The sequence below is a fragment of the Kogia breviceps genome, chromosome 19 (assembly GCF_026419965.1).
Source record: "Kogia breviceps isolate mKogBre1 chromosome 19, mKogBre1 haplotype 1, whole genome shotgun sequence".
Classification (NCBI taxonomy): Eukaryota; Metazoa; Chordata; class Mammalia; order Artiodactyla; family Physeteridae; genus Kogia; species Kogia breviceps.
Window position 1 is genome coordinate 17,293,948 of NC_081328.1, and position 26,912 is coordinate 17,320,859.

The following is a 26,912-nucleotide window of genomic DNA, read 5'->3' on the forward strand; positions in this document are numbered from 1 at the left end:
CAATGTTTGGTGCTCTTGTGGGTATCGGGTGGTTTGAGGGACTTAAACAGAACTCAGAATTGAACTGTAGCATTTACAGTGAGTTAGGTTGCATTTAGCTTCGACCGGAAAGTGTATCTACCATGTTCTTGGCTTGAAAATTTAATGTGCGGAATAAGAAATCTTGGATTCTCCAAGAGTGTGGAGCTGGGTAAGGTCTGGTGCGCATGTGCTTTAGAGAGGTCAGATTGCTTGGTGCAGAAACTAGGTTTTGATGACTCATTCAAGTGCTTCTCTTATCAATACCTTCCCACTCTTGTCCTGAGTTTGGGTGTGGTCAAGAAGAGGCCTTTGATGGTCGGTAACCCTATTTGTGATGGCTTTTGTCCCTGAATACGTAAGAGTGTGACCTGTGTAAAGATGATGTCTCAAATGTCTGCATCATCACTTTGTACTTTACTTGATTATCACTGGTAAAGTAAAAGTAGTCTTTCTAGGTTTCAAATGCGGTTGTCTCTAAACAACAAACACGTTGGCTATCTCACTGTATCTTTGGCAGAATGTCCACAACAGATGATTTCTTTCTTCTATACAAGTGGCCCTAATTGGCTTTTCATCAGAAAGTTTCAGATCAGCTCCTAGTTTTGACCAAAAGAATATTGGTTATTTCTGTAGTGAAAGACTCACTATCATATCTAGAATTAGAGTTGAGGAGATGGACTAAGAGACGTCAAGTGTCCAGAACAAGGCCAGGTAACTAGTAATGGTGAAGCGAGACTTTGAACTTGGGTTACCTGGCTCTAAGTTTCATGCTATTCTCATTATGACATTTTTCTGTCTATAGGACAAATGCTGGAGACAAACTACACTAACGATTAGCTTTGCATCATTTTTAAAGTCTGCAGTGTAAGACACTACCTTCCTTGTTTAAGTACATAAGCTGGTAAAAGAGGAGCTCCCTCTGGTCCTTTGTACCTTGATGACAGCTTTCAAGCAGGAGTCAGGCACTCAGGAAGATGAATGTTGTAGATTTCGTGCTGAGTAGAGACTTAAGAGCTTGATCGGGTACCTTTTATAACGTTTTATAAAGTTAGAAGTTGCCCCTTAACCCTTGGTTATACCTTCATCACTCTGGGATTTTAATATTCAGCATGATACGTAGAATTTTGATGCTTCAAGTGTAATGAAAGTAAATCTTGGTCTGTGCCCTGCACCAAACCCAGCAGAATGAGTTTTTATAAAGCACAAGGTATGATCAAGTCTGAGGGCAGGAAGGCATCTGTGGGGTGTAGGGATAAGGGAGTCTTGGAGGAGGGGGGAGGAAATCGCACTTCTCTGGCCATTTTCCCGTTTAGCTTGTCATCTTTGGAGAATGCTTTATTAAAGTCTCTTTTTTGGAAAACTTCCTATTTCCTAGTACCTTTAAGTCACTTCAGCTTTCAAAGGGAAACTGGTTGGCACACAGTGGTATTCCTCCAGCTTTTCTTCCTAGGCCTCTGAAGAAGAGCAGTGGTGAGGCAGGTTCTTCCTTGCAGCCAGAAGTTGTGTGGACATAGCATGTTCCTTATAAGACTTGTTGGGATGTGAGTGTGCAGATCACTTTCACTGTTTCTCTCTTTATTCTTAGACAGAAGCATTAAAATGTGTGGCTCAGGCTAGCAAGAACAGATCACTGGCAGATTTTGAAAAGGTAAGCAAGGTGTTGGGTTGGTAGGGAACTGGTGGAGGGGAGGGGCATTTAAGCACTTTAAAAAGTTTTTTTTATCTTTAAATGATTACAGTTTCACAAGAAGTTGCAAAGATAGTATAGAGTGGGCTTCCCTGGTGGCGCAGTGGTTGGGGATCCGCCTGCCGATGCAGGGGCCACGGGTTTGTGCCCCGGTCCGGGAAGATCCCACATGCCGCGGAGCAGCTGGGCCCGTGAGCCATGGCCGCTGGGCCTGTGCGTCCAGAGCCTGTGCTCCACAACGGGAGAGGCCGCGGCAGTGAGGGGCCCGTGTACCACACAAAAAATGAATAAATAAAATAAAGATAGTACAGAGTGACCCCTATGTACCATTCACCCAGTTTTCTCCAGTGGTTACATCTTATCTATAGTACAGTATCAAAACCAGGAAGTAGTTAAGCACTTTTGTACAGTGAAACTTGTTGAGTTGTCATACCTCATTTATATACAGTACCTTTCAGTTTCAAAAAGTTCTGTCATCCTTCTTTCACTTGTTTTTTTGTTTTTGTTTTTTTGGCTGCGTTGGGTCTTTGTTGCTGTGTGCAGGCTTTCTCTAGTTGCAGCGAGTGGGGGGCCACTCTTGTGGAGCACGGGCTCTACGTGTGTGGGCTTCAGTAGTTGCAGCACACGGGCTCAGTAGTTGAGGCACGCGGGCCCTAGAGCGCGTGGGCTTCAGTAGTTGCAGCGCATGGTCTCAGTAGTTGTGGTGTGCAGGCTCTAAGGAGCGCGGGCTTCAGTAGTTGTGGTGCGTGGGCTCAGTAGTTGGGGCTCGCGGGCTCTAGAGCTCAGGCTCAGTAGTTGTGGAGCACGGGCTTAGTTGCTCTGCAGCATGTGGGATCTTCATGGACCAGTGATTGAACCCATGTCTCCTGCATTGGCAGGCGGATTCTTAACCACTGCACCACTAGGGAAGTCCCCTTTCATTTGATTTTTCACAACAAACCTGTTTCCTGTATTCTGTGCTTGGGGAAGCTGGAATTTAAAGAGGAGGCCTGGGTCACACAGCTCATGTGTGTCAGGGTCTGACACAAGCACCATGCGGCATGGTCTTAGATGTTACTTCAGCTCCAGAAATGCCAGGTCTGCTTCTCCTCTGTGGACAGAAGAGAAGTTTTGATGTGTGCATCTGGGCTGAAAGACACTTCCTTAGGACGGAAGTTCTAGGCTGGCCTTGCCTCCTGTGCCTTTCACTCAATGTTTGTGAAGGTTTGGAAAGGGAGAAAAACTTGTCTAAGCAATAGGGTGAGACTTACACTTTTCTGAACCTCTCTCGTAGTCTGAGTATAATGACCAACTAAATAAAAACAAACCTAGATCCAGGAAGAAAAATAGTATGGACAGAAACTAGACCATGTGGCTCTCTGACTGTCTGTCCCCAGGGTTCATCATCTTTCTTGAGGTTTCTTGCCAATTTCATTTCCTTACTTGGTATGATTTGCTTGCTTCCCTTAACACCTTATAGCACAGCTGACATGAGGCTAGGATAGTGTGAGAACATTACTAAAGGTAAATCAATCACATACACAAAGAGTCTAGATCATTTTATCCCCAGATTTGGATGGAACACTTCTAGTAGGGATTAAAAAAAGGGTCTGTGATCAGATATTTGAGAAACACTAGGGCTAAACAAAATTAGGAAGGTACTTTGTTTTCTGTGCTGATATTCCTTATAAAACCCAAAGAGCTAGCTGTGGAATTCAGCATTTCCTATTATTTAACCTCAGAATTCCCCCTCCTCCTGCCCCCATGGAGGCCTTATTTGTTCTGTGGAATACATATTGAGAACTGCTTTTGCAGTAAATTTAGCTTGCAAGCTGAGCTGCTCTTAGGGCTTACATGGTTTGAGCTGTCAGTGTGAGGCTTCTGGACAGGAAGATGGTGCCTAGGGTTAGGCTCCACCTTTTACTTCTTTTCATTTTCTTCTGCCTTCAGTCATGGCTGTTCTTTCATCTTCCCCAATCCTCCAGAACTACGGTCAACCATGTAGTTACAAGGGCCAAGCACACTACTTAGGAAGCTGCGAGTAGCGTGACTTTCGAATCTCGGCTCTTTTGGCAGGCTCTGACAGATTACCGGGCAGAGCTCCGGGATGACCCAATCATCAGCACACACTTGGCCAAGCTGTATGATAACTTGCTGGAACAGAATCTGATCCGAGTCATTGAGCCTTTTTCCCGAGTACAGGTAAGAACCCTCCTGGGGACTCCAGCTCTTCTCTGGTGGCAGGGGTTTCTGGCTAGGCGTCCTCACTGTAGCCACCTCCCTTCCCACAACCCTCCAGAATAGGAATTCACTTCCAAGGGTGTGCCTGCTGGGCAAGAGGCGCCCAAGAGCTTGGTATTTTCTTGACAGGGAATGAGAGTCAAGGAGAGGGATGCTGTGGGGTAGAGGCTGGGGAGGTTGCCCCTGCTTGTTTTCAGTGCAGTCTCCTCCTAGCTTTTGTAGTCGCTGTGCATGTGGTAAATGCTTTCTGTTCTGGGTGTGTGGGACAGGAGTGTATTTGTTGTCTGTAGTGATGCAGTGTAGGTAGATGGACCAAGCACAAGAGACCTAAGCACAGCCAAAGAGAATCTGTCCCTGTAGAGACATTCGGTAGGATTTCAAGATACAGCACCACCCTCATCTCGATATTAGAGGCAGAAGTAAAACTTTCGGTGTTGGTGTCTTTTTACCTTTCCTTTTAGATCGAACACATATCTAGCCTCATCAAACTCTCCAAGGTAAGGAGTCCTGAGCTTGTCTTGAGGGTAGGGATGGGGAAAGGGGCATGTGAAGGGGCTGCCATTTACACCCGCTGGGCCTTATTGCAAAGCTCCCAAGCTGTTCAGTGGGGACTGGGGACCGTGGGCTGAGAGCTGCAGATGCATTGTTGCTGTTTTATTTTCAGAGCATTTGCCATAAGATCCTTTTATACAAGGCTTTCATGTCAGTGTGATCTCTGACTAGTAGATGCTGGGCCCTTTAATCATGTGCTTTGATTTTAGGCCGACGTGGAAAGGAAATTATCACAGATGATTCTTGACAAGAAATTTCATGGTGAGTAACAGTTATACAGGCGAGGGGGCTGGTGGAAGTGATGAAATGGTGAAGAGGCATCATGCTCTTGTATATCTTGAAAGAAGATGCTCCATTGTATCACATGGTGGTTCCCTGGGATCCTTGCCCCTCTTATGCCTGTGATGAGAGTGTAATAAACATGCACGAATGGAACAGGAAGATGACTTCTGTTTCCCCTCCTTTCTGGAGAAAGTGAGGCAGCTAGGGAGTGGGCTGCTTCTCAAATGCTCGTGTGTCTAATCCTTTCTTTTACCTGGGTTTGCTTGTGTTTTCTGCAGGGATCTTGGACCAGGGGGAGGGTGTCTTGATTATTTTTGATGAACCCCCAGTAGATAAAACTTATGAAGCTGCTCTGGAAACAATTCAGAACATGAGTAAAGTAGTGGATTCCCTCTACAACAAAGCCAAGAAACTGACCTAGGTGAGTGCTGACTCCGGGACCCCGGCCCGGGCAGCGCTGTCTTCTGCCTGTCGAGACTGAAAGCCTCCTGGTGGCCTTGCGGCTTCCCCGATTGACACTGCTCTGTCTTCTCTTGCAGAGTTGGATCTGTAGCGGTCCTTTGGAGAGTGTGTGTGGCGGGAGAGTGAAACCTTTGGGGAAAATGCTAGGAGATTTTTTTCTTTCTGTTCTACTTTTCGCTCAGAAAGTTTTTAAATCCTCATTTGGTGCATCTGTATTCCAGCCGATAGGTGTGCCAGTTTTCATGTAATCTTTACTGGCCCAACTTGGGAGTGGGGAAATTGCTTAAAAAAAGAAAAAAAAAGAAAAAAAAAGGTTATTCTAAATAAAAGGAAAAAGGCTTACACTACCTAAAGCTGTGCTCTCTGCCTCCTGGGAGAGGGCCGCCAAGCCAGGCGCTCCGCCAGCCACTGGGGCTCCTAACCCACCCACTGGGCGTCACCTCGCCTCCTCTTCAGAATTGGGTGTTCGCCTGACTATCAAAGCAACGACTTTTTATTCTGTTTGTACTGAACCAAAACAAACAACTGTGTATAGACTGCTATTTTACTTTTTATTTGAAATGAGGCGTTTCGGTGTCCTTTCCCCTGCCATGTGGCCCATCCCCCTGCCCTCCCCCCAACAATGGCTCCAGCAGACTGGCCGAAGGTCCCGCCGCCGCCACCGCCGCAGCAGCAGCACCTGCACGGCTCCGCTCCAACCTGGGAAGGAATGGGGACATGGCCAGGAGCTAGTGTCACCATGGCCACACGGGGAGCAGTGTGGGCCCTCAGGGGGCCTGCTGTGCATGTGGCTCTTTTTAACACAGTAAACTAGATTAGATGTCAGTGTTTTAACTGCCCCTCTCCTCTGCTCTTTTCTCTCTCCCCCTCTTTCCCCTTCTCTCAACCAGGAGACCATCCCATGTCTCTCTTCCTTCCTCCTTCCACCCTCCAGGGGAGCCAGGCTGTCTGAAATCCTTCAGCTTCTCTCCCCGTCCCCCTGCTTCTCTCCTGCTGTCAGATGGATTTATTCCTTTTTTAAACAGTGAACATCGGAAATGAGACTGTGGGGTGTGTTGTTCTTTTTTTTTTTTTCTCCCAATTTTTGTTGTTGGGTTTTTGAGCACCCTCATGTCCCCCTCCCAGGGAGCTTGCTTTATTTACCTCTTAGAAATGGGACGGATGGGAGGTAGGGCACTGTACTCCAGCATGCTTTGTTTTAAGATGAGATTACATAGCAAGGCTTTAATGCCATCTGGGCAGGTAAGCTTCTGCACCTCTGTTGTGCTCAGCTATATTTTCTTCTTCCTCTCATTCTTCTTTGTCTTTTTTCCTCTCCCCCTCCTCCTGCCTCCTTCCTGCTGGCCTCCTTTTATCTTTCTTTCCCTTTGTCAGATTATCCTTCCAGGTTTTCGTAATAAATTTATATTTTGTAAAAGGATTTTGTTGTACCAGGTTTTGCATCCTCACTGAATCTGACTGGCTTTTATTTTCCTCTCCAAAATCAGGTTTTTGTTCTCAACATCTTTCCCCATCATGTCCAGTCACTGTTTTGGTTTTGGCACCATCAATATCAAATGTACAAACGGTTCTTGCTAACCAACACCAGGTATATCTGATGTTCAGATGAGTTCCAATAAAAACAATTTTTTTTTCAAAAAGTGTCCTTTCTTGAGTGCTGGAGGGCTTCTGATCAAGTCCAGACAGCTCTGTGTAGCCCTCTAGACTGGACAAAGCTCTACTGTCTCATTTGCTTCATGGGAGACCTTTAGATCCGGGGTCAAGTGGAGGGCTTTGGGTGAGAAAGTTGGTCTGTGAGGGCTAAAATGGGAAATGGGGCTCAGTTATCTTTGTTTTCCAAGGCATCGTGGTCCAGTGAGGACATGGGGTTTGGGTTGTAATATCCTCTGAGCTCGTTTCCTCAGTTACACGACAAGGATGGCACTTTCTTGGTAGGTAATTGTGGTGGGAGTGTTACATGAAGTCATGGAAGTACAGGTTCCTGGAGAGCCCTGGCATTCAGTTGTGGCTTAGTTTTACGTTTTTGGAATCTTGTTCAAAAGGCTTGATTTTCATACTACCCCTCAGACCCTGGGAGTGACCTGTCTTGTGGGGCTCTGGGGCCATTGGCAGGGAGGGTGGGCTGTAGCCACCAACTCCAGTCTGAGCCACTCTATTCTCTTTCAGTATTGTGTCCCTGTGTATAGTTTTACTTAAGGAAGAGTTGTGCTTCAATAAAGGACTTTAAAAATATTCCAAAGGGATCCAGAGCCCGAGCGGTGGGGGGAGGGCAGTCTCAGGAGCTCAGTGGGGCTGCAGCCTTCTCTTCATCTCCCTGGGCAGGTCTGCTGACTTCCTGCAGACCCGTGCTGTCCAGTGTGTGGCCATGAGCCCCATATGGCTGTTGAGTCCTTGAAATTGTGGCTAGTTCAAACTGTGATGCCCTGCAAATGTAAACAAACCAGACTTTGAAGAATGTGAAAAAAGAATGAAAAATTGCTCAACGTCTTTTTTATATATGTTGAAATATTTTGAGCATTTATTGGGTTAAATGTACTATTAAAATATACCTGTTTCTTTAACTTTTTTAATGTGGCTGCTAGAAAATATTTAATTCTCTACGTGGCTTGCGGGTTTTTTTTGGACACTGCTGCTCCAGACCTCGAGGGACTGCTTCCCCTCCCAGGCCTTGATAAGCTGCATCTAGGTGCAGAGAGGGTGGGGTGGCCCATGAGCTAGCATGGGCCTGGCTCCCTCACTTATGGGCCCTTCCTGGCATCGGGCTTCACGGTGCCTGGGCTTCCTTGTGTGTTAATGAGATCCTGATGGCGTTGGGAGCGGCGGCTGCCACCCTTGGCTGTGGAGCCCTGCTGCATGCTAGTTATGTAACCTGTGCTGCCCAGAAAGGCCACTAGATGCTGCTCTGTGATGCCTGAGAACAAAGCACGACTTCCTCAGGAGCCAGGGCTCAGACCTGCTTTATTTGGAACCCTTTCTGGGAGCTGGCTGGCTGGGGCCTTGGCCTCCCTTTCTCAGTGGTATGGGAAGGGGGCATGCAGAGGATGGGAACTGTCCATGGACATCCCAGCCGTGCGTGTAACACGCAGGCTGGCCTTAACGCAGCTAGAGATAGACTATAGGATAAAGAGGCTGATTGATGGGGGTGGGATTTGGAGAGCTTCCCTGCAGTTCCCTGGTGAAGACTGGGAAGAAAACAGCTGTGCATCATTCATCCAGGTCTGCCTCCTGGGTCCTTGATCTGCCATTTTTGGCAGATTGTAGCTCTTCTTTTGCTTTGCAGTTGGAGAAGTACTGGGAGCTTGGAGGGGGAGGGGGGTTGTTGGTGTGTTGAACAAGCAGAGGAGTGGTGTGCCTCGAAACAGGCAGAGCAGGCACAACATGGGTGGACAGGGTTCCAGGGTTCTTCGGTCACAAAAGCCACGGTGCTGGCAGTGCCATCCCATTCATGCTCTGCTGCACACATGCCTTTGCCTCTGACAAGTGTGAGGAGGTTGGAGTACTTCTGCCAAGAGCTCTTTCTGAAGGTAGTAGCGGGGAGGGCTGGCTGGACAAAGGCAAGAGAGGACACAGGCTGGAAAAGGCCCAGGCCAATGCGAGCTTCCATGGCTTGGGAAATGGGGTGGGGTGAAGTGGAGCTTGGTACTGCCCACCATGAATTGGAATAGTTAGTATTGAAGTTTTGTAGGTACAGGTAAGTACAGGGCGGCTCCAGATAGTTCTGAGGGGTGGATTACAGGCTTGGAAATCTAAGCATATTTGGGGAAGTGGAAAGCACTTAACCCCTGCTCAACACTGGAAAGGCAATGTGGACATGGGTGAACTCAGGAGCTGGGCCTCCGTTAGGGGCAGGATGAAAAAAGGCTGGGGTCCAACTTTGCCTTAGGAAGAGTCACTGGGCCAGTGGACCTGGAGGAGATTGATTCTTAGAGCTCCTTACCACGGAGGACAGCTCCTTTTGAAGAGCAGGTAGGGATTGTACACTGAGGAACGTTCAGAGGGAGGGGCACACTGGGCTAAGGGCCTGCTCTTATCTTCTAAGTTGACAGCTACTGTGGATGTTTCTCAAGGACTCTACAAGGAGTAGCCTTCTGGGTACAGAGTAATGCATTTCCCACTGTATGGTCACCAAGGCCCCTAAAGGTTTGTTGTCACTATTGACAGAGGAATCTCTGGGTAGTACTTAAAGCAAATTCTAGTACTTTCTGATGGTAGCATTGTTTGAATGACACCAGATTTGTTTACTGCTGAGAGCAGTAGGCAGAAGTGGCACAGGTTGTGTGGAGTGGTCTGGGAGCCGGGGGGTTGGGTGTTCTCTGGACTGCCACTTCCTCATCACCGGGTCCAGAGGTGGTAATTTGGATTAAGATATGCTTTAAAGTCTCCTGTTTCCCAGGTTTGTGGTCAAATCTGAGTCAACCTCCAGAACTAAACTAAAAGAATAACGAAGAATAGCCTTTGTGAAGGATCTGGATTCGTGTTCCTTGTGAGAGGAAGAGTTCTTAGAACCAGAGTTTTACTCAGAATTTAATAATTTTATGGGCACCTAATCTTCAAATTATATATGCTTAGCATGAAGAATATTTAAATCAGCAGATAAGAGGCTGGTTGGAGAAGCAGTTGCTTCAGTTGTTCTATAACAGATAAGAGGGCCGGTGGAAATTTTGAGGTCACATTTGTGATGGGCTCAGTATTGGCCCTTCTCTGGGGCAGCCACCGAGCCAGGAGTCTCAGGGCTCTGTCCCAGCTGTGGTGTGGGAAGGCCGGTCGCTCTGAACCTGGGCCGTGGGCATTTACCTGGGATGGGGCAACGGAGATCCCGGAGGGAGAGACACTCAAAATTTATGGGACAGTCCCCTCGGGATGCTTGGGGCACTCAGGCGGCCTCAGCAAAGGCTCAGCCTCTCCGCACCTTGCTCCCTGAGCTCCCTAGCTTCCTTCCCCGGGGACGAGGAGGTTAAATGGAAGGAGGCTGCTCGGGGTCCTAACCTCCGTGGACGGCTTCTCTGGCGGCCAGGGCGGGGACGCGGCCGAGAGCGCCCCCGGGGCCCGCAGCTGCCGGCGCCGCGGCGGGAACAAAGGCAGCACGTGTCTGGGCGGGGCGGAGGGCGGGGTCGGCCCTCGGCCCCGCCCCGCCCGGAGCTTCCCGACCCGCCCGAGCTCGGCTGCGCGATGCACCCGCGACTCTCGCACGGCCGGGCTGTTGCTGGCGGGGCGGCGCCGAGAGGGCGGCGAGCAGTGCGGTAGTGGGGCTGCCCCGCGGAGCGGGGCGGGGCGGTGCCGCGAGTACCCGCCGCCCGAGCCCGGGTCCTGGATGGGGCGCGGCGAGTAGAGCGGCGCCTGGGGCTCGCGGCCGTGTCGCTGCCAGCACCGCGCGCAGCTGGTGCTGAGCACGGCGGCCGCTCCGGTTCCCGGGCGAGACCAGGCCTGGCCGGGCCTGCGCGTGGCCCGCGCGCGCGCCCGAGAGGGAGGCCGCTGAGGTGCGCGCCGGGGCGGGCGCGGGCGCGGGCGCGGCGGCGGCGAAGGCGGCCGAGCGGGGGGCGGGGCCGCGGCGCCTGCAGAACCTTGGACAGAAGCTCCGGAGCCGCCGCCGCCGCCGCCGAGCGCGAGCCCCGCCGAGCCCCGCCGAGCTCCGGGACCGCGGCGTCGAGCCGCGGCGCGCATTGCAGAGGGTGCAGAGCGCAGGAGCCACCTGCTCGGTAAGCCTGCGCCTCGGGCCGTCCGCTGTCCCCGGGGAGCGGGTCCGGTGTCGCGGCCGCGCGCGGTGTCGAGGCGGGGTCCCCGGCCGCCTCCGCCGGCTCCCGGCCCCCCGCGCTGCCATCCGGACCCCGGAGGACGCGGGTGCCGGTGCCGCAGTGGAGCGGCTGGGTTGCGGCGCGGGGGCGCGGGCGGGGCCGTGCCGGCCGGGCAAGGCCTGGGCGCGGGTCCGGGGCCAGGTCCGCGGGGCCGCCGAGGCCGGGGCGGAGGAGCGCGACGCGAGCCCCGCCTGGTGCTGAGAACCATCTTGTTTTCCACACAGATCCGAAGGGGCGGCACGCGACCCCGTGAGCGCCCCGGCCTCCGCCTGGCCGCCTCGGGCTCAGTGAAGTGTTTCGTCCCTCCGGCCGGCAGGCTGGGCGCGCAGGGGCGCAGGTCCCCGCCCGGCGCGCAGCGGCACCATGGGCACGGTGCTGTCCCTGTCCCCCAGCTACCGGAAGGCCACGCTGTTTGAGGATGGCGCGGCCACGGTGGGCCACTACACGGCCGTGCAGAACAGCAAGAACGCCAAGGACAAGAACCTGAAGCGGCACTCTATCATCTCCGTGCTGCCTTGGAAGAGGATCGTGGCCGTGTCGGCCAAGAAGAAGAACTCCAAGAAGGTGCAGCCCAACAGCAGCTACCAGAACAACATCACGCACCTCAACAATGAGAACCTAAAGAAGTCGCTGTCGTGCGCCAACCTGTCCACGTTCGCCCAGCCCCCACCGGCGCAGCCGCCCGCACCCCCTGCCAGCCAGCTCTCCGGCTCCCAGACCGGGGTCTCCTCCTCCGTCAAGAAGGCCCCGCATCCTGCCGTCACCTCCTCAGGGACGCCCAAACGGGTCATCGTCCAGGCGTCCACCAGCGAGCTGCTGCGCTGCCTGGGTGAGTTTCTCTGTCGCCGGTGCTACCGCCTGAAGCACCTGTCCCCCACGGACCCTGTGCTCTGGCTGCGCAGCGTGGACCGCTCGCTGCTCCTGCAGGGCTGGCAGGACCAGGGCTTCATCACGCCCGCCAACGTGGTCTTCCTTTACATGCTCTGCCGGGATGTCATCTCCTCCGAGGTGGGCTCCGACCACGAGCTCCAGGCCGTCCTGCTGACCTGCCTGTACCTCTCCTACTCCTACATGGGCAATGAGATCTCCTACCCACTCAAGCCTTTCCTGGTGGAGAGCTGCAAGGAGGCCTTTTGGGACCGCTGCCTCTCCGTCATCAACCTCATGAGCTCCAAGATGCTGCAGATCAACGCCGACCCCCACTACTTCACACAGGTGTTCTCCGACCTGAAGAACGAGAGTGGCCAGGAGGACAAGAAGCGGCTCCTCCTAGGGCTGGACCGGTGAGCCCGCGAGCCTGCATCACGGCTCAAGGATTCAATTCATTTTTAAAAATTTATTATTAAATCAGATTTTGTGTACAGTATGTGTCTAGCGAAGCCACGAAGGTCCTCTCCCTTCTCACCTTCTCTCCTTGGGGTTTTCTTCAGCCCCGTCAAGAACTCTGGATGCTTTTGAACTCCCGAACCTTGTGCAAAATTCAGAAGATGAATTCAGAGCCACCCTGGCTCCTGACCTCTCCCTTTGGGGAATTCAAAGGACTGACCTGCCTCTGCCGCCTGTGCTCTTGCTGGACCAAGGCAGGGGAGGTTGCCCTCTGCTCCCCACAGCCAGTCAGCCCAGGGAACAGTTGGAGTTTCTGGTTGGAGGCCCTTTTCCGGGTCCTGTTTTGGGTCCTCCATTCTCCCAGAGGCTCCTGGAGCCAGCCACCCTGACTGAGCCTCACGTGGGGTTGTGAGGCAAGATGCCCGTGGCCCTGGGACAGCCTCTTCAATTGAGGGGAAGCCGGCCTGGTGCAAAGATTGTGACCTGTCGTTTGACCGTGCACGACCCGCTTTGCTCTTTTTTCTTTTTTAGGGAGACATGGAACTCGCCCCGTCCCCCTGCTCCCAGCGTGTTGGCAGTGTTGGTTAACAAGCTGGTTTGACTCATTAAGTTTTTTCATTTTGGGTCCCAGCTCTAAAGGGGTGGGGTGAAGCTGGGGACAACTCCTTTCCTGGGTGAATTTTTCATTTGAATCATGCAGCTTAGTCACCCTGTGGTGAAGGCCAGGACAGCTTCAGGTGCCCAGTGTCAACAGCCTGCCTTCTGGCCAGGTGGGGTTGCCATGCCTGGGACTGAGCCGGTGCCCTCCTAAGGACTAAGGCCTCTCGCTGGTGCACGTGACGTTTGTCCTGCAGAGCTGCGGGGGTGGGGGGGTGGGGGGTGATGTCAGGGATCAGGGTGATGTGGTGATGATGTACCCCCGCCCTCACCCCTGTTGACTTAAAGCTGTTCCCAAACAGTTCAGTTTCTTCTGGAGGTGAAGCCTTGTCCGGAAAGGCCCAGTGAGACAGTTGGATCTTGGAGACAATTCTAAGACGGGAGCAGAACTCCTGATTGCCTGCTGATTCTACAACTGATCATTTGCAGCTGCTGGTTTTGGTTTCCACCTTAGCCTGGTTGGTGGCTGTAAAAACACATGATGTGTGCTTAATCAATTTTCTTTCTAATTCTCCCAGATCGGTGGCTTGGGGCTTGGGAGAGGACCAAGAGAAGGGAGCAAGTCTTCCTCTGTCCCTTCGGCTTTGGGGAACAAAGACTGATGTGAAGATGCTACAGAGAATTCTCTCTTCCAGTCCCAGTCCCCCAGGGGGTGCTGGAAGGGGAGGCTGGGGGGAGGCAGGGGGCCGTTTTACATAGGATTAGCTTCCAGGTGGCTGCCGATTTCAGCAGAAGCACTACTGAAATTCACAGAAAAAAGAAAAAGCTGTGAAATTGAGGTCCCGATTTAATAGGCCCAGAGCCGAGCCTGCGGGCCCGTGGTGCTCACGAGGAAGAGGGCCTGCCCGAGCGGGAGAGCATTGGCTGCAGCTGTGCCCCGAGGCCCACGCTGAGCCTTTCTCAGGACGCCAGCCAGATAACCTGCCGCGGGGCTGGAAGGAGCCCGCGGCTGCTGGCGCGGACCTCGCCGCGGCGCCTCTTCTCTGCTGGAGTTGTCACCCAGCCCGTCTGTGCACGTCCTGCTGCCATGTGTGACCTGAGGTAGGAGGCCCGTGGGGGCAGCGGGCCCTGGCGGCACACGAGAGGGGGGTCCGGGTGCCGACTCTCAAGAGCAGGGGCGCGGGTCTGTAGTCGCTCCTTCGCGGGCTGCGCTGGGCTTGAAACTGCGGGAAGGCGTATCCGCAGGATTCCAGTTTTGTGCGTTTCCTTCTCTCTCTCTCTCCATATTTATTTTTGTAAGTTTTGGAGGCGGTGCAAATTTCAGGAGTGGTTGGGGACTAAGGAAAGAACTCTCTGGTTCCATCAATGTGAAGCCTGGTGGGGTCTCCTCCCTCCCTTGCACTGGTCATCAGTATTGTGTAAAGGAACTGATATACCTGAGTGTGCAAGCGATGAACCCATTTGACATGCTGCTATGAAGACTACTTTTAGAACAATTAAAAAAAAAAAAAAGGAAAATAACCTACAAAAAAAACCACCCTTTATTCTTTCATTGTTGCTTTTACAGTGATATTGTGCATGCAAACCAGGAGCATTTTGTGTCTTAAGAAAAATAATCTTAGAACAGTTGGCTGTGAAAATTACACCCGTGCACAGAACAAGTCACAGGAATAATAGTTCAGGATTTGGTTTTTCTCTTTTTCTTGTAAACCTGAAGGGTTGATATATTCTTTCCATGCAGTTATTAGAACTTAGTTTTGTTCCGGCAGTTGTTAAACTTGCAATGAAAAGAAAATGTGCCATTTTTTTTCACTCGGAATTATTCATAGCTGTATATTTGAAACTGCTAATTACACACGTGCGATGTATGTTGGTTTTTTAGTGCAATTTCTTCTGTAGCTATTCTTTGACCAAACTGTGGGTGTTGTTAATATTAATTTATATTTGTCTCATTTTGTATGTATGCGTAGCGTGTTTGTAAGTATGTGTGGTTTATAATCTGACAAGGTCATGAAGCTCAGTTTGGCTGTAATTTAATTCCCCTTCCCTTATTTTTATTTATTTTTGTACTGTGCTGAGTAAATAAAATGCACTGACCATCCATCACATAGACCTTTTCTGTGGGCACATCCTTCACGAGCAGGCTGGGGGCCCCTCTTATCAATGATGCCTGCGCTTAAAACATAATTGGATTGCATTGTGGGGGAGGAGAGTATGGGAGGAGGGAGGGTTAGGGGAGAGGCCTTAACAAGCGCGTTCATGTTAAGGTGATTAAGAAAGAAGCACAGGTGAAGTCAACTCTGGTTTCTCAAGAGTTGCTCTCCAAAGGCTCCCTTGGCTTGGCGGAGCTGGGTGACTGGGACCTCCAGCCAGAGGGTCGGGCCCAGGCATGGCCTGGCGAGGGCTGGCTCAGCGGGTCCTGCAGGGCACCCAGCTTGGCACTGAGGCTGCTGCTCCAGGTGTCCTGGGCCTGGCTCTGCTGGTGGTCCACGGCCCAGAGGCTCCCAGGCCAGCAGGGGTCCACGTGGCTCAACGCAATCAGCCTAGCGCTGTGCAGGTATCTGAAAGAGAGAACCCCAACCCCGGGGCTCCCAGATAAGCAGCCACCCTAAGCCCCTAATTGTGCCAAGGGTGGGGCCCCCTACCGGTTGTACTGCCAGCGGTCTGTGCCCACTCACGCCACCACCCTGAGCTGCTGGGACCTGGCGTATTGGACTTGGTCCCCCCGCAACCCCCCTGGCCCTGTGCCCCACTGGCTGGAGCTGCCCTGGGCCTGGGGGCGGGGCACGTCGCACCTGCTCAGGTGGCACCTTGGAAGCTGTCAGCCTTGTGATCAGGGCACCTCCTTCGTCTGAGTCAGAAGCCATCACTGCGGGCTCCGCCCCGCCAGTGACCGGGGACCGGGTAGCATCCTCTGGCTGCGGGGGCCCTTGGGTGCTGGGGATGCCCCATCTCCCCGCAGGGCCTTGCTTGTCTGCAGCTCCCCGACCCCAACCTGAGGGCTCGGGGAGAGGCTGACCAGCCACGGCTCACTCAGACCTCCTCGAACTGCAGCCCTGGAGATCCCAGCCTTGCCTTTTTCTATACGTGCTTCAATTTCAGTAAACGTGAAAGCAGTGAGCTTTGAGTCTAGTGCACAGGCCTCAAAATGGTGGGAGAAAGTGTTTGGATCTAACTCCACTGCTTGTCCGCCTCCTGGCTCCTCCTCCCCCCAGCTTCTCACTCACTACTGAATACTTTTCATCCCCCCCAGCTTCTCACTCACTATTGAATACTTTTCATCAACAGCCCCACGTAAACTATCCTCCATTTTTACCTGATTTGTGTTTAATGCTCCCTCCATCCTCTGGGATAACAGCTGAGTTTATAGAAACCAAAATTTCACAACTGTAGATACAGTTTTCAATTGAAAAAGCAGAACACCTTTAAACGTAAGATTTAATGCTTTATTGCTCTTGATGATAAATCAAAATATGCTTTAGAAATAAAGTTAATTTAATGGAAAATAGGAATATACGCACCAAACCATAAAACCGCATATAATTAAATCAAGAGAAGCACTTCATCGCACACAATCACTGTGTCCTCCTGCTTTCCCCTCAGCACTGTGATCCCACCCGAAATTCTTTCTTCAGTTGCCACACACTGTGACTTCCTGTAGGACATCGTGAAAAAGTGCTTGTGGACGGCAGCGGTGCTCTGGCTGAGGGCTCGGGGACCAGAGGTGACACCAAAAGGTGGGAGGGCAGGACTCCAGACCCCGTCCTCTCCAGCCTCTGAACGGCACTCGTTTGGCATGTTCTTTTTGGTGTGTCTAAAACATACATTTCCATGTATCTAGTAAAGCAACAAGTTTGGGGAAACGAGTGGAAAGGAGAGGTGATGTTCCAGTTAAGATGGATCGATAGTGTCAAGGCGATTGGCAAAGCTACGGGCGCTGCTGAACGGGGTCCCGTGCTGGGTAGCTGACCAGGCTTGGAGGATGAATGGGTTTCCAAGGCCAGGATGCCAGCGGGACTCTTTGCTGTGCACTGCACGGGGTGAGAATGTGCTCGAGCCCTGGGAAGCAGGGGTGGGGAACCCGCGAGACCAAGCTGCTGGGACCACCTGGGAGCCGGCCAGGGGGCCGCGGCAGGCACAGGAGGTGGCACCTGGTATGCTTTGTGGGGTCGGGGTGGCAGGAGGGGAGCACAGAGGGGGGTGGCAGGGGCAGCCTCCGTGGCAGAGAGCGAAGAAAACACCAGCACGTCCCTCTTTGACATCCTGCCCGGCTCCTCCTGGGGCCTGGGCTCACCCCCAGCCCCCTGACCACAGGGGGTGCCTGAGTCTTTCCTTTCTCTAAGGCTCCAGGCCGGGAGGCCCGGGCTGCCCAGGGGCGTGTGGTGTCCTCCTCGGCTGAGGCCCAGAGCAGGGTGGTCCCGGGAGCATCGGGAGCACACGCGCTCTCTGCTGGGCAGGGGCTGGCAAGGCGGTGGCTCTCCTGGCCTGGCCTGCAGTGCCAGGACCCCCGCGCTGTTTCTGTCGCTCCACTTCCCCAAGTTCCTGGGGCTCAGACCCTCCCACCCCAGTCCTGGTTCTTCACATGAGGGTGAGGCAGAGGTGTCTGGAGGCGCAACTTCCAAACCCCTGAGTGCTCCCCTGCTCCCCACCCCCCATTCTACTTTATTAATTAGCGTTCCTGACACGAGTGTGGGCACAACAGACAAGATATCTGATTAGCAAACTGCAAAAACAAGTGCAAGACAACCACGGCCCAGGCTGTGCGGTTAAGTAAGATGATCCCTGGAGCATCCCCTGCGCTGCGCTCTCTGGGGAGGTGGCCACGGGGCTCGGGCAGGCTCTGGGCAGGACAGACGGCCGGCCCTTGGCTCCTGGGCTGAGGGGCTGGCCCTACAGGTGAACCTGCTCACTTGGTGGTCCTGGCTGGCTGCTGGTGGGGAGGGGCTCCCCGAGCCAGGGCACGGGGCTGCCATCACCCCGCGGAGAGGGCGGCTGGGCCCAGGGAGAGAGCAGGGCTACCTCCCCAGCTCACCTCCCCCAAACCTCCCCCGACCCGGGGGCATGGCTTTGGCTAGAAGCTGCATCCGGGCTCCTCAAGCCCTCGCCGTGCAGGGCCAGCTGCTGGTCACGGGGTCAGGCAGGCTGACCTGGCCTGGCAGCGGGCGGCCTTCTCTGACTGCAGGGGAGCTGTAGTCGGGGGGTGACGAGTGGCTGGGCAGGACACGGGGTCTTCGGTTTGCTGAGGGGGCTGCGGACAGTTGGGACCGAGGAAGACGGAGGCCAAAGGCAGAAAGCTGGGGGTGGGCCTCGGGGAGGGGCCGCAGGGGAGGCGGGGGCCCCTCCCAGCGTGGAGCCTAGCGGGCGGGCTTCGGGCGGCCCCACCTCCCTGCGCGTCAGTTGCCCGGCACGCTGAGGATGAAGCCCGAGCGGTTCTTGGTGAAGTCGGGCTGCGGCTGGTTGAGCCGCGTCTCCACGGAGACGGTGCACTTCTTCCCGTGCAGGCTGCATTGCACAGGGTTGGTGACGTTGACTTGAAGGTGGCGTTTCTCACTGGAAGGACAAAAAGGAAGACAGGCGGTTAGCAGGGGGCCCAGGTGGGGGAGTGTCCCCGGCAGCCCCTGGGCCTCACAGGTGTCTCCAGGCCAGGGCACAGAGAGGATGAGGACGGGAGAGATGGTGCTGGGCTGCGGTCCCGAACCAAAGCCATCGGGGAGCCAGGGCCCGAGGTTCAGGCGCTGCCGGGCTCCCGAGAGCCCGTGTGTGGGGCAGCACGGGGCAGGGAGCCGCGGTGCGCCCTCTTGCCTGACACCGAGGACCAGTCACTGGGCTCTAGATGTCAGCGGGGGGGATGTCACAGCACGGGGCTCTGATGACACTGTTTATCAGTTCTCTCTGATGGCGACACGGAGCCCTGGGGACGCTGCGTCCAGGGATGAGCGGAGACTCTTTCCCGCACGTGGTACCCGACTAAGACGATGAGAAATGTCTTCTGTGAGTCCCTGCTCGGCCCTGCCTGTCGCGGGTCCCGCTGTTAGAACCGGTCGGACGTCAGCTTCCTGGAGGCCGGGAAGGTGGGAGGGAGGGTCAGCAGTGCTTCTGCCTGTGTGGCCGGCAGCGTGCCGGGCAGGAGCGCGTTCCCCTGCCCAGGAGCCACGCGGCCCTGCTGGCCCAGCGGGGCTTCTTCCCACCTGCTGCGCAGTCGGAGGGCTCGGAGGGCCCGGAGTGTGCCGAGTGCCGGCGCACCTGCTGGGGAGGGGCAGCGCCCGTCCTCAGGCGCCTGGCTGGGCACCGAACGCACTGCAGATGCCGCCGATGCAAGAGCTGGGAGACGCAGCGGCTGGCACAGTCCCGCACTGCGCCTCGTGCCTCATCGGCGCTCTCCGCGCTGGGAGGCGAGAGAAGGCCCTGCTTCCTGTGCTCTGAACGCCTTCATTCCCCAGGGTGGCGCTGGGGGCGGGAGGGCGGGCCGGGCTCCCTGGGTGGCTGTTGAGCTCGGCGTTGGACAGGGGATGGACGGTAGTGGGGCCGGCACAACTGTGCGTCCGCCCGCCTGGCCCAGGGGACAGGGAGGCACTGACCAGGCGCCCGCTGGCCTGGGCGGCACCGTCACTCAGACCCACTTTCCGCAGGAAGGGGGCCCGCGGACAGTGGCGCTCTTGGTCTCTGAGTGCCCAGAACACTTGGCTGGGCTTTGTTGGAGCGCCCAGGGGGCCAGGGATGGAGATGTTCTTAGGGGCTTTCCTCATGGCTGTTTCCTACCTGCTTTCTTCTTTTTAAAAAAAAAAAAAATTTTATTAATTTATTTATTTTCGGCTGCGTTGGGTCTTCATTGCTGCGCCCTGGCTCCCTCTAGTTGCGGCGAGCGGGGGCTACTCTTCGTTGAGGTGCGCAGGCTTCTCATTGCGGTGGCTTGTCTTGTTACGGAGCACAGGCTTCAGGCACGTGGGCTTCCGTAGTTGTGGCTCACGGGCTCTAGAGTGCAGGCTCAGCAGTTGTGGTGCACGGGCTTAGTTGCTCTGTGGCATGTGGGATCCTCCCGGGCCAGGGCTTGAACTCGTGTCCCCTGCACCAGCAGGCGGATTCACAACCCCTGCGCCACCAGGGAAGCCCCCTTTCTTGTTAAACATCTTGTAGAAACAGAAAATGAACACAGGAAGAGACCCGTGGTTATCTCTCGTGGGCATTAGGTATCTGATGCTTAATATCTTGTCAGCTGCAGCTAAAACCTTGGCTTAGGACGGCTATTTTTAACCAGACTTGGACATAAAAATAGCAGAGCCCATTGGAGGCAGTGACTCCGGCACCTCTCCATTCCTGCGGGAGCCAGGCTGCCCTGGGGGTAGATGCACAGCCCGTGATCTGGGTGAGGGGTCCTTCGACCCTCATCCTGGCCCTCTTGCTGGACTGAAGCAAGCAGAGCCCCAGCACTGCAGCCCTGAGTGGCCCTGCCCTGATTCCCTGCCTGTCTCCGTGGGGCCGCCATGGGATCTGGGCAGAAGAGAGGGGGGCGAGTGGTTCCATGTGTTGAGGGCAGGAAGAACTGGCTTTCTGGTCTGAGGAGCTAGGCAGCTAAGCAACCCCCGGCTGGTGCTGTCCACACTGCCATCAGCAGACAACAAAGTAAGACAACGTGGACTAAGTTTGCTTCCTCAAGAAGTCAAACACAGAATTACCACACGACCCAGCAATTCCACTCCTGGATATATACCCAAAAGAAGTGAAAACAGGTGTTCAAACAAAAACTTGTACAGGGATGTTTATAGCAGCATTATTTACAACAATGCAGAAAAAGCTTTTGATAAAATTCAACACCCATTTATGATTAAAAAAAAAAAAAAAACTCTTCAGAAAGTGGGCATAGAGGGAACATACCTCAGCTTAATAAAGGCCATATAAATGGGAGGGAAGTCCAAAAGGGAGGGGATATCTGGATGTGTATGGCTGATTGATTTTGTTGTGCAGTGGAGGCTAATGCAACATTGTAAAGCAACCATACTCCAATAAAAATTAAAAAAAAAAACAACAGCCATATATGACAAACTCACAGCTAACATCATACTCAATAGTGAAAAGCTGAAAACATTTCCTCCAAGATCAGGAACAAGACAAGGATGCCCACTCTCACCACTTTTATTCAACATAGTTTTGGAAGTAGAGAAGAAAAAGAAATAATAGGAACCCAAATTGGAAAAGAAGTAAAACTGTCACTGTTTGCAGATGACATGATACTAAACATCGAAAATCCTAAAGATGCTACCATAAAACTACTAAAGCTCATCAATGAATTCAGTGAAGTTGCTGGGTACAAAATTAATATACAGAAATCTGTTGCATTTCTATACACTAACAATGAAATATCAGAAAGAGAAATTAAGGAAACAAAACCATTTACAATCACATCAAAAAGAATAAAATACCTAGGAATAAACCCACCTAAGGAGGCAGAAGACCTGTACTCCGAAAACTATAAGACACTGATGAAAGAAACCGAAGGCCACACAAACAAATGGAAAGATATACTGTGTTCTTGGATTGGAAGAATCAATATTGTTAAAATGACTGTACCACCTAAGGCAATCTACAGACTCAATGCAATCCCTATCAAATTGCCAATGGCATTTTTCATTTGTTCTAGTTCACAGAACCTATCAAATTACCAATGGCATTTTTCATTTGTTCTAGTTTACAGAATTTAAATTTTTAAATTTGTATGGACACACAAAAAAACCTGAATAACCAAAGCAATCTTGAGAAAGAAGAACAGAGCTGGAGAAATCACGGTCCCTGACTTCAGACTATACTACAAGGCTACAGTAATCAAAACAGTATGGTGCTGGCACAAAAACAGAAATATAGATCAATGGAACAGGATAGAAAGCCCAGAAATAAACCCACACACTTATGGTCAATTTAGTCTATGACAGAGGAGGTTAGAATATACAATGGAGAAAAGACAGTCTCTTCAATAAGTGGTGCTGGGAAAACTGGACACCTACATGTAGAAGAATGAAATTAGAACATTCTCTAATACCATATACAAAAATAAACTCAAAATGGATTAAAGACCTAAATGTAAGACCGGATACTATAAAACTCCTAATATATGCCCAGGAGTGGGATTGCAGGGTCATATGGTAGCTCTATTTTTAGTTTTTAAAGGAACCTCCATACTGTTCTCCATAGTGGCTGTACCAATTTACATTCCCAACAACAGTGTAGGGGAGGGTTCCTTTTTGTCCACACCCTCTCTACCATTTTATTTGTAGACCTTTTGAAGATGGCCATTCTGACTGGTGTGAGGTGATACCTCATTGTAGGTTTGATTTGCATTTCTCTAATAATTAGCACATCTTTTCACGTGCCTTTTGGCCATCTGTATGTCTTTTTAAAATTATTTCAATTTTAATTTATTTTTTGGCTGCACCGGATCTTCGTTGCTGCATGTGGGCTTTCTCTAGTTGCAGCGAGCAAGGGCTACTTTGTTGCAGTGTGTGGGCTTCTCATTGCAGTGGCTTCTCTTGTTGCGGAGCACGGGCTCTAGGCCCATGGACTTCAGTAGTTGTGGCACGCAGGCTCAGTAGTTGTGGCTCGCAGGCTCTAGAGCACAGGCTCAGTAGTGTGGTGCATGGGCTTGGCTGCTCTGCGGCATGTGGGAACTTCCCGGACCAGGGCTAGAACCCATGTCCCCTGCATTGGCAGGCGGATTCAACCACTACACCCCCAGGGAAGTCCCTGTATGTCTTCTTTGGAGAAATGTCTTTTTAGGTCTTCTGCCCATCTTTTGATTGGGTATTTTCTTTTTTTTTTTGATATTAAGCTCCATGAGCTGTTTGTATACTTCGGAGATTAATTCCTTGTTGGTAGCATCGTTTGCAAATATTTTCTCCCATCTGTAGGTTCTTTCATTTTGTTTATGGTTTCCTTTGCTATGCAAAAACTTTTAAGTTTAGTTAGACCCCATTTGTTTATTTTTGTTTTTATTTCCATTACTCTAGGAGACAGATCCAAAAAGATATTGCTATGATTTATGTTAAAGAGTGTTCTGCCTATGTTTTCCTCTAGGAGTTTTATAGTATCATCCCACTCCTGGGCATATATCCAGAGAAAAACATAATTCAAAAAGATACATGTACCCCAAAGTTCACTGCAGCACTATTTACATGGAAGCAACCTAAATGTCCATTGACTGATGAATGGATAAAGAAGATGTGGTACATATATTCAGTGGAATACTACTTGTCCATAAAAAGAATGAAATAATGCCATTTGCAGCAACATGGATGGACCTAGAGGTTATCATACTAAGTGATGTAAGCCAGACAGAGAAAGACAAATATCATGTGATACCACTTATATGTGGAATCTAAACAAATCATATAAATGAACTCAGTTACAAAACTGAAATAGACTTACAGACAGAAAACAAACTTATGGTTCCCAAAGGGGATAGAGGAATGGGGGACAGATAAATTAGGAGTTTGGGATTAACATATACACACTACTATATATAAAATAAGTAAACAACAAGGACCTACTGTATAGCACAGAGAACTATACTCAACATCTTGTAATAACCTGTAATGGAAAATAATATATATATAATATATGATATATAATATATAATAAATATATAATACTAAATATATATATAACTGAATCACTTTGCTGTACACTTGAAACTAACACAACATTGTAAATCAACTATACTTCAAAAAAAAAAGAAAAGGTAGAACTAACCCAAATATCTATCAACTGATGAAGGGACAAACAAAATGTGGTCTATCCATCCAGTGAAATATTATTCAGCCATAAAAAGGAATGAAGTAATGATATCTGCTACAACACGGATGAACCTTGAACACATTATGCTAAGTGAAAGAAGCCAGACACAAAAAGCCACATACTGTGTGTAATTCCACTTATATGAGATGTCCAGAATAGGTAAATCCACAGAGACAGAAAGCAGAGGAGTCAGGGTGTTTCCTTTTGGGGTGATGAAAATATTCTGGAGCTAGACAGTGGTGACGGTTGCACAACACTGTGAATGTACTGTGACTAATGGTAAATTTTAAGTTATGGGTATTTTATAATAATTTAAAAAAAAATTTTTTTTTTTTTTTGGCTGCGTCTGGTCTTAGTTGTGGCATGTGGGATCTATCATTGCGGCGTGAGGGCTTCTCTCTCGTTGTGGTGCGCGGGCTCTCGAGCGTGCAGGCTTAGTTGCCCTGCAGCATGTGGGATCTTAGTTCCCTGACCAGGGATCAAACCCACGTCCCCTGCATGGGAAGGCGGATTCTTAACCACCGGACCACCAGGGAAGTCCACACAATAATCTTTTTAAAATGGGTTGATCTAAAGGAAAAATAAGAACTTGCCCTCGAACCATGTTTTTTCTCCCCATTTTAAGTTCAAACCCAATTTACGGCCAGTGAGGGGTTTCTTGTGCCTATTTTGGAGACAGAGCAATGGCAGGGCCCGAGCAGCAGACAGGGAGTGGACACTCCAGGGGGTCCAGTGACATCTCCTGCTGGCGCTTCACACACTGGAAACCTTTATGGAACCAGAGCACCCTCCTCATTTTTTCGAGAAAAGAAAGCAGATTTGATAGCTGCGGGTGACCAGCTGCGATGGAGGCTAGCTGGCTGCAAGGGGGAGGGCCTTTCCTCCCCATCTTCTGTTACAGGACTTAATGGCTCAGCAAACTGTGGAATTCGGGGACTTTCATCTTGTTTCATCTGCTCCAAGCTATCATTGCAGGCAAACGGCCTCGATCAAGTTACTTTGCTTCCGTTTCCTCCAGTCCTCTGCTCATCAGAGAAATCCATGGGTCAATGAAAGACCGGATCCGCGGGCGGCCTGGTGCAGCCGCGCATTGAAAAGTCCTGCACAGGGTGGGACATCACAAGTCTCTCCAGGGGCTGAAGCAGTCCAGAACATGTCCCCTCCTGTACAGACCCCTGGTCAGCAGAAGACTCTTACCCGCTGGCAGCCTGGGACTTGAGCCCACCCTCTCTTCTCCATGGCATTCCAGTGGCGCTTCCTCCTGGAGCCCTAACACTTGAAAGGCCACCGGGATGGGAGTGAGGTGAAGTGCAACGGCCTGGTGCACGGATCCTCTGGGGGAGCGGCCAGCAGTTCCAGAGACTTCGGCGCTAACGCGGCATTCTCCGTGTTTGGTCACAGGATGTGTGTGCGGGGAAGCTCGCCGTGCACAAAGCACAGGCAGGTCATCAACAGATGCTTTTCCCAGGGGTGATACGCGGAGTGAGTGTTTCACGATGGACTCCAGCGTCATCAGGACAGGCAGCCCTCCGGCTGGACGCCGCAGGGACACAAGGGCAGGGTCTCCAGCTCTCCCTGAGGACAATGGCCCGCTCGTGTCGGCAGCTGTTCCCCGTGTGTTTCGCTTCCTTCCAGAAGGAAGACCCTCTGCGAATGTCAAATCACAGAGGGCAGCTCTTTCAAAATCCTGCTTTAGGAAGGGCTACTTCTGTTTTTGTCAGGGTCGAGTGGACACTTCGACCACAGTCACTTCTAGAGCCAGTCTAAGAGGCCGGCAGTCCTGAGGGGGCGGCGTCGCATCCCCGACCTACTGAGTCCTCTCTGGGTTTGTAGCTGGTGAGGAATGGGGTGACACCACTTTTATTTAGAAAATAAAACTCCAGTCCCTATATGGTTCTAGGCAGGCAGCACGTTCGTTCCCGAGGCCCCCCGCGCAGGCTCCTGGTCCAGTGGGCGGAACCCCCGCCCAGCCCCCGACCCTCCTGGCCCTCCGGTCGGGGACCCCCTTCCCCCCGGGGCTTTCCTCTCTTGGGCCCCCATCCCCCACCCGCTCTCCTTCTCTTGGCGGGTATTTACCGAGCGCCCACGATGAGGTGGGCTTCGTCCAGAGAGAGTGAACACAGAATGGGTGGGGTGCGGGCGCCGACCTCCAGGCACACGGCAGCACCGAGAGGATGGGCAAAGGTTAACAAACACCGAGATACGCACGGGGGCCGCCTAAGCGTGGGTGGCCGGCGTGGGCTTCCAGAAGGGGCCGTGTCAGACCCAAGAAGCAGCAGGAATCCTGCAGGACTATGTTTGTTTCCTCACTCCCTAAATATTGTTTTACCTTTGGTCCTTTTCATTTTGTCCATTGTCCCATGGTGTGTCACCCACGCCGTGGTTTCAATGACAGACGATTACCCAGTGTCCCCTGTCCCAGCAAGAGGTCCAAGCACGTATGTGCAGCCACCGACCAGACACATCCCCTGAACGTGCCGCAGACGGCTGAGTCTTCCTGTGTCCAACACCGACCCCATCCTCTCGGCCCCGCCCCCAGCCTGCTTCCCGCCTCCTGTCAAGCCTGTCCTGGGGAGACGTGACATCCTCCTCCCATCGCAGAGGCCAGAAAGCCCGGATCAGCCTGGACCCCTCCTCCGCCCAGGTCGGGGCACCAAGTTCTCTTCATTTCACTTTCTTGTTCTCTCTCCGCTGCCACCATCACTGCCCGGAACCTCAGCCCCTTTTTCCTGGTTCCAAACGTAGCCTCCTAACCTGTTCCTCTGTCTTCGCTTTGCCCCGCACCCTGCTTCAAACATGTCCCCCACCATTGTCACCGTAGAGATATTCAAAGGCACGAAAAAGATCCTGTCATCCCCCTGCCGAGACCTCTTCAGTCATTCCCTGGAGCTTTCCAGAACTGCCCGCCTCCCACCCCCACCCCCAGGCTGAGCTGGGTGTTCCTCTGTGTCCCCAGCTCTCTTGAGGCTCTGAGCGGGCAGTGGTGCTGTGCTGCTTCCGACAGCACGATCGGGGCTGACAAAGCTCTCCCGACCGCGTACCGGCGTCTCCGACGTGAATACAACTCCCCAGAGAGAGTATTTAAAATCAAAGTGGAGGTGGCAGGAAAGGGAGGGTAACCTCCGAGAGTCGGGAGGAAGGAGGGGACGGGAGGCCAGCGGATGCCAAGCCCAGGACGTGCAGGCCACCTG

General features: G+C 52.2%; 3 protein-coding genes across 5 annotated transcripts in view; 2 read left to right on the plus strand and 1 right to left on the minus strand.

Annotated features, from left to right (window-relative positions):
* PSMD11 (proteasome 26S subunit, non-ATPase 11) overlaps nt 1–6,864 on the plus strand; it is a 30,551-nt gene extending 23,687 nt beyond the window's left edge. Inside the window, exons 9-14 of the mRNA XM_059047879.2 lie at nt 1,607–1,669; nt 3,764–3,889; nt 4,390–4,425; nt 4,690–4,741; nt 5,041–5,183; nt 5,302–6,864. Of these exons, the coding sequence (XP_058903862.1) occupies nt 1,607–1,669; nt 3,764–3,889; nt 4,390–4,425; nt 4,690–4,741; nt 5,041–5,183 (420 nt within the window). The 3' untranslated portion in view covers nt 5,302–6,864. The remainder of the gene's footprint in view (nt 1–1,606; nt 1,670–3,763; nt 3,890–4,389; nt 4,426–4,689; nt 4,742–5,040; nt 5,184–5,301) is intronic.
* A 3,875-nt stretch (nt 6,865–10,739) lies between these two features.
* CDK5R1 (cyclin dependent kinase 5 regulatory subunit 1) lies at nt 10,740–15,042 on the plus strand. The gene is made up of 2 exons (XM_059047894.2): nt 10,740–10,920; nt 11,241–15,042. The coding sequence occupies exon 2, from the start codon at nt 11,380–11,382 to the stop codon at nt 12,301–12,303; it is 924 nt and encodes a 307-aa protein (XP_058903877.1). The 5' UTR covers nt 10,740–10,920; nt 11,241–11,379; the 3' UTR covers nt 12,304–15,042.
* A 1,329-nt stretch (nt 15,043–16,371) lies between these two features.
* Nucleotides 16,372–26,912, minus strand: part of MYO1D (myosin ID) — a 352,561-nt gene continuing 342,020 nt past the window's right edge. For all 3 annotated transcript variants that reach the window (XM_067021776.1, XM_059047839.2, XM_067021775.1), the window contains one exon: nt 16,372–18,489. In XM_067021776.1, coding sequence (XP_066877877.1) covers nt 18,333–18,489 — 157 coding nt within the window. In that variant the 3' untranslated portion in view covers nt 16,372–18,332. The remainder of the gene's footprint in view (nt 18,490–26,912) is intronic.

Bases quoted from the DNA above. Each gene is read 5' to 3' on its own strand.
- CDK5R1 (XM_059047894.2), top strand. From the start codon at position 11,380: ATGGGCACGGTGCTGTCCCTGTCCCCCAGCTACCGGAAGGCCACGCTG.